The sequence below is a fragment of the Cryptotermes secundus genome, unplaced genomic scaffold, assembly GCF_002891405.2.
Source record: "Cryptotermes secundus unplaced genomic scaffold, Csec_1.0 scaffold194, whole genome shotgun sequence".
NCBI lineage: Eukaryota > Metazoa > Arthropoda > Insecta > Blattodea > Kalotermitidae > Cryptotermes > Cryptotermes secundus.
This window is the reverse complement of record NW_019738957.1, coordinates 264838-271604: the sequence shown is the minus strand read 5'-3', so window position 1 is coordinate 271604 and position 6767 is coordinate 264838. Positions and strand designations below refer to the sequence as shown.

The window sequence follows — 6767 nt, the reverse complement described above, 5'->3', positions numbered from 1 at the left end:
TTTTTTTCAGGTATTTGGCTACGGGCAGCAGATTCACAGAATTAAGTTTTCAGTTTATGAGGGGAAAGAGACCTTTTCTGCCACAATAGCAGACACTACATCTGCAACATGGATTTCGATACATGATTTCATCATTTTATGTAAAAACTCACAGATAACAAATTTATTTCGCTCCCTGTATTAAGAATGGCGAGTTCTCTAAATTGTGGCTATCAGAACGTTTACTAGGGCCATTTGTTCCTATATTTCTTTCAGAACTATGTAGCGAAAATTCATTGCCACGTTGTGAGTGTCCTTCATCACAATTTTTTCTTTTTCTTTTGTCAAAAATGACTTTAAGCCATTGTTGACTCAATTTTCCTACAATGAGTCTACAAATTACCATCAAATGATACATCAGAGGTACACTCCAAAGATTGAAGGATTTATCTAGTTTGTGCCTGTTGTCTGGATTTCCTCCAGAATTATCGTCAATTACAAGTAGTGATTTATCATTGCTGACTACCTCACTAATGACAACAGTGTGATGTGCGAAAGCATCAACAAATGTAGCCTTACATGTATTACAGACATTGTTTTGGCAAGAACATGAAATTTCACACACACTATTACCACTAGAATTACTGCTAGGGTTGGTGATTTGAGGATCAAGCTGAATTGAGTGATCATAATTTCTACGTGAATTCTCATCCTCTAATTAACTGACCTCCTAATTTGTTATTTCAGGTTGCTTCTCGAAATCCTCTTCTTGCCGAGACTGAATCAGCTCACCTCTCTCTCCTAATCACATGAAATTTATGTAAGATGTTTCTCTGATCTGACAAATCTTTGAATCCACACTGTCCGACAGATTTACGTCGCTTTTCATTGTTTGCTCATGAATATCTGGTTTTGCATCGATTTTATTTACATCAACTTTATGACCAAGTTTCTCTCTTTCTGGTTTGATATCATCCTTTACGTCCCCTGGCACATGGTTACTTTGTCTTCTAAACTTTCCCTCATCTCTTTATTAGACAATTCAAATTTCACCTGTAAGCCTCTGCTGCCAGTATCTATCTTAACTGGTAACTCTTGAAATTTAGCACTCTTGGATTCTATCTTATCATGTGACTTTAAATTTGGCACTGTTGGTTTTTATCTACTCATACAAATTTTTTTTTGGATTCATTGTTTTCCAGAAGATTTTAATTTATGTCCTCTAAATTTAGCATTAGCTGAAAATAAGTTGTCCTCCAAATTTTGAAGTTTAGCAAAAACACTAGCAATGTAGTCTTTGATTTCCTAATCTTTGTTTTGTACAAGTTCGGACGAAGTGGTCGTTCGAATCGCCGAAGGATCAGTGGTCTTATCTGATTTTGGACATTCCACTTCACTCTGTGCTATGGGCTCGCTGAAGCCTCCTACTTCCTCAGGCTGGTCCATAGGCCAGTGATTAACGCTAATATCTGATGCCGGGCTTCAAACATGCGCTCAGATGCCCCTCAACACCTGAGGTTGATCCATAAGCCATTTTGTGATTCTGGCCTTGGGTCAATGGTTGTTTCTTTGTGAACAGATCACCATTTTAACTGTAGTATTACGAAGCTCTTTCGTTGTTCTCTTCAGCGTTGTGTTCCGGTGTTAATTGGTCTGTGTGTTTGTTGCCCCTTGTTGTTAAAAAGATTTCGGGCCCGCATTGGTTGCCAGGGCATGTAGCAAAAATGGGAGAGAGGAGGAATGCATATAGGATACTGGTGGGAAAGACAGAAGGAAAGAGACCACTGGGAAGACCAAGGACTAGGTGGGTGGACAGTATTAAAATTAATCATAGATATGATGGAATGGTAATGATTGCATTGATCTGGCACAGGATATGGACCAGTAGAGGGATCTTGTGAACCCAGTAATGAACCTTTGATTTCCATAAAAAAAACTTGGAAATTCTTCAGTAGCTGCAGAATTGACAGCTCTTCAAGAATGGCTCAGCTCCATTAGTAAGTAAGGCGGACATCATTGCTCCCAAGATTTTCACACTGGAGTCTAAAATAACGTCAATTAAACTAGAGCCTCTATTTTCTCCCTGTCCCCATTCAATATCGAAAACATGATTTCCTATTATCTGAAATCAAACACCTCACCACAGCAAAACATTCCTTTGAACAATGACACAGGACCTTGAGGCAATTTTTTCTTAAAAAATATGACCATTACAATCTCCTCAAAATACCATGTTCCGAGAAAATTCTGATGACATTAAAAATTTTTTCTTCAAAAATCTGACCATTACAATCTCCTCAGAATATCACGTTCCGAGAAAATTCTGATGACATTTAAAATATAAAATCACACAAATATTTTACACCTCCAACAGTGCTACACATATTCTGAAATTTAATTCTTAAATGCTCCAAATTGTGACTACTTCCTCAATTCCTAAACATGCTTTCAAATCGAATGGATGGGTGAAGGTAAAATAAACCACCAACAATCTCTGCCCGAAAAATTATATTTAGCAAATTCTGAACTTAGGAATTATCACTCTGAAATATTATACACGTAATTCCAAGAAGAATGTATTATACTGAACTGGAGTAACTGAAAATTCTATTCAAATCAAACAATATACTAAACAACCAGAGTAACTGAAAATTATATTTAATGCAGTAAATGCAGTAGAACCGTATGAAAAATTTAAGATTCACCATACTTCAGAGCACAAAACGAAACTGAAATTTAGTACTCTTCAGCACATTCTCCTTCTCCTTCAGCAGAATCCATGCCAACTTCTTCATAATCTTTCTCCAAGGCAGCAAGATCCTCACGAGCTTCTGAGAATTCACCTTCCTCCATACCCTCACCAACGTACCAGTGAACGAAGGCACGCTTAGCATACATGAGATCAAACTTATGGTCCAGGCGGGCCCATGCCTCGGCAATGGCTGTAGTGTTTGATAACATACACACAGCACGCTGCACTTTGGCCAGGTCACCTCCTGGGACCACTGTTGGAGGTTGGTCGTTGATGCTGACCTTGAAGCCAATTGGACACCAGTCTACAAACTGGATGGCGCGTTTCGTCTTAATTGTAGCAATTGCAGCATTAACATCCTTTGGCACGACATCTCCTCTGTACAGCATGCAGCAGGCCATGTACTTCCCCTGCCTTGGATCACATTTCACCATTTGGTTGGCAGGCTCAAAGCAGGCATTTGTAATTTCTGCGACAGATAGCTGCTCATGGTATGCCTTCTCAGCGGAGAGGACAGGTGCATAGGTGACCAGAGGGAAATGGATACGTGGGTAGGGCACCAAGTTAGTTACGAATTCAGTCAGGTCCGCATTCAGTGGGCCATCAAACCTGAGAGAAGCTGTTATTGAGGATACAATCTGGCCAATCAGTCTGTTGAGGTTGGTGTATGTGGGGCGTTCTATGTCCAAATTACGTCGGCAGATGTCATAAATGGCTTCATTATCAACCATGAAAGCGCAGTCAGAATGTTCCAGAGTGCTGTGGGTGTTTAGGATAGAATTGTAAGGCTCAACAACAGCAGTGGAATACTGAGGGGCAGGATAAATTGCAAATTCCAGTTTGCTCTTCTTTCCATAGTCAACTGAGAGTCTTTCCATCAATAGAGATGTAAAACCAGAGCCAGTGCCTCCACCAAATGAATGGAAGATCAAGAAGCCCTGAAGACTAGTGCACTGGTCAGCCAATTTTCGGATTTGGTCCAGAACCAAGTCCACAATTTCTTTCCCAATTGTATAGTGCCCCCTGGCAAAGTTGTTCGCTGCATCCTGCTTTCCTGTGATTAGCTGTTCAGGATGAAACAGCTGTCGGTATGTTCCAGTGCGGACCTCATCTGTGGACACATCAGTCTATGTTCAACTATCAATATATGCATGCAACCCTACACAAAACTTGGATGTGTTAATGCTGCTTCAATATTCTATTCTGTCGTAATTGCTAGTGAACAATTTTTTTTTATGTATGATTCTATACGGATAATCTGCAGGTACAAGTTGATGTAAAAATGTCAATTGATGATTAGTGCTACAATGTTCCTGAGATTCTTTGGAAAGTTTTCTCAGTATACCTTTAACATCCAGCAACATGACAACTGGAAGTCACTAACTACAAAAGGGAAATGTCATCCCAGTCACTTCATCCTAAGAGAGAATTTTTAGCCTAATTCTACCTAGGTAGATTATACTAGGAGAGTCAAGCATTAACTGTAGTCTTACAAGCAGATATTGCAAACGTCATGATCTCAATTACCCCTTTACAATGGACAACATATAAACAACGCCTAAGGCAGCGAGATATACACACTTCCCTTCAATCGAAACAAGTTTCATGTTTCTTTCATACCCTCTTTACATAGAACAGTTTTCAGCAAACAGCATGCTTCAACTCACAGAAGAACTGACTGTTGTTTATAAGCCACCTCGTTCACTATGTGCAGTCACTAACCTTTCTCACTGAAACTATAAAACACTCTTGCCTGCCTATCTACCTACCTACTTATCATATGATCAGAAGTCTAATTCAAAAAGTCAGAATAGGTTAACCTTTTACATATAGCTTACCATAGAAAATGCTTATGATTTTAATATACATACCAATTACTGTAGGCTCCAAATCCACAAAAACTGCCCTTGGAACATGTTTTCCGGCACCAGTCTCACTGAAAAAAGGGTTAAAGCTCTCATCACTTCCTCCAAGAACCGTATCAGATAGCATCTGACCATCAGGCTGAATGCCGTGTTCAAGGCAGTACAACTCCCAGCAAGCATTGCCAATCTGCACTCCAGCTTGCCCAACATGGATCGAGATACATTCACTCTGAAAACATACAACATTCAGCATAGTCTGTTGAAATACCAATGTCATATCAGGAAAATTTCAGCACCCTCTTTTCGGTACCATATACCGAAAATCGACTTAATACAAAATCTAATTAACAGCTAAGAAACTAATTTTCCACAGTACGTAACTAACTATAATAATTCTACTCCGCCAAATATAAAAATAAATGGTGTCAATCCATTTTCCTCCATTATCGACAGGTAGCAACTGCCACTTCAAACGACGAAAAAGAAAACTTCAGTTTATTTCAGTAATATTACGAACATAATAATTTCAGATTTTCGTTAATTTGTTACAAAAATGATTAACCCTTCAATTCCGCATCTGGGCAAACCCATTACCATTGCCGGCCGTAAAGTGTTCTGTAATTTCGGCCTTTTATGAACAAGTTAAAAGAATTCTTACAGGAACATAATGTAAAGTCCTTTCTCATTAAGTATTGTATATTAAAATCTCTCCAAAAATAACACTCACCATTTTGGCAGAAAATATCTTTGTACAGAAAAATTCTCAATACTACGTTCTCAAGAAACCGGCAATGACACTTCCTCAAACAGACAGTGGGTATTTCTGACGCAGATCTTCCCAATATATATTGTGACAGGTGAACTCACTGCATAGAGTAATGTCTGTTCCTAGGTAACGCCTTTTCAAGACATTGCGTGGTAACCAGCTTCAATTGCTACTCAACAGCTAACAATACCTTGGCACCGAAAAATAGGCAGACCGCTACATAGGAAATTGCCTAGGCAACAGAAACCAATGAGTAACCGCAGCAACGGATACGATAGCCAAAGCTGCGTCGAAGACAGAGAAGCCTTGGACAAGGTGTTCGGCTTCATATACCGAAAACCGATTTAATACAAATCCTAATTAACAGCAAGGAAACTTATTATCCACAGTACAGATCTGACTATAATAATTGTTCTTCAAATAAAAAAATGTGTTAATTCAGTTCTTTGTATCCCAGACAGGCAGGAACTGCCATGTCAAGCGTAGACCTCAAACTTCAGTTTATTTCATTAACTCTATAAACACGATAACTTCAGATTTTCGTAAAGTTATCACAAACATCATTAGTCTTTCAATTCCGCAACTTGGAAAACCCCATTACCATCGCCGGCAGTAACGTACTGGGTATTTCCGGTCTCCATAGAACGCGTAAATAAAGTCAGAGAGGAATGAAACATAAAATATTTGCCAGTTATAATGCTGTATTTAAAAACTGTCCAATAATAACATCATTTAAAAAAATATTTTACTACAAGAAAAAGGTCTCAACACTCCGTTCTCAAGAAGCAGGCAACGGCGCTTCCTCAAACAATGTGAGCGTCTGGTGCAAATCTTAACCATATATATTTTTGATGACGTCACGCAATGTAACTTTCTTATTGGTTTTATCCATGCTACACTGTTACGCGTAGCTCGACTGAGTATCATTTGTATATAATGCAACGAGGCATATTGCCTAACAACAGTTACAAGAAGACGTTGTAGGAACTGTACACACAAATAATAATGATGCATATCCACTGTGAGTTTCGGCTACCAAATTTGTCTTTCGTGCTGGAAGATGGTACAGTGAATAGACACACATGAATTATCTTCGTATTTCATTAAAAAATCATACGGAAAACCGATACAAACAGAGTATATGTTGTATATCTCAATGAAGTCTGTATCTTATGCTGTTTGCAATCTTACTTCACTATTCACAGCCGCTCACACGTCTCATTCTGCATGACGTGGACACTGTGCCGCTGAGAAACAGCCGTTCAATAAACTGACAACAATATAAATAATGCACCAATTGTCAATAGATTTTCCGTCAAGTGCAACAATATATATTTTGGTCACTTATTTATCTGGTCTGCCTTACATGTTTCGGTTCCAAGGAACCATCTTCAGAGGCACATAC

General features: G+C 38.8%; 1 protein-coding gene across 1 annotated transcript; it reads right to left on the bottom strand.

Annotated features, from left to right (window-relative positions):
• Positions 1-2472: 2472 nt before the first annotated feature.
• LOC111871374 (tubulin alpha-1 chain) lies at positions 2473-5423 on the bottom strand. Its single transcript, XM_023864446.1, has 3 exons — positions 5324-5423; positions 4603-4825; positions 2473-3842 (listed from the first exon to the last, which is right to left on the bottom strand). Exons 1-3 carry the CDS (start codon positions 5324-5326, stop codon positions 2716-2718), a joined length of 1353 nt encoding a protein of 450 aa, XP_023720214.1. The 5' UTR covers positions 5327-5423; the 3' UTR covers positions 2473-2715.
• Positions 5424-6767: the final 1344 nt, after the last annotated feature.

Bases quoted from the DNA above. Each gene is read 5' to 3' on its own strand.
- LOC111871374 (XM_023864446.1), bottom strand. The intron at 3,843-4,602 runs GTATGTATATTA...ATGTGTCCACAG, and splicing joins TTTGGAGCCTACAGTAATTG to ATGAGGTCCGCACTGGAACA.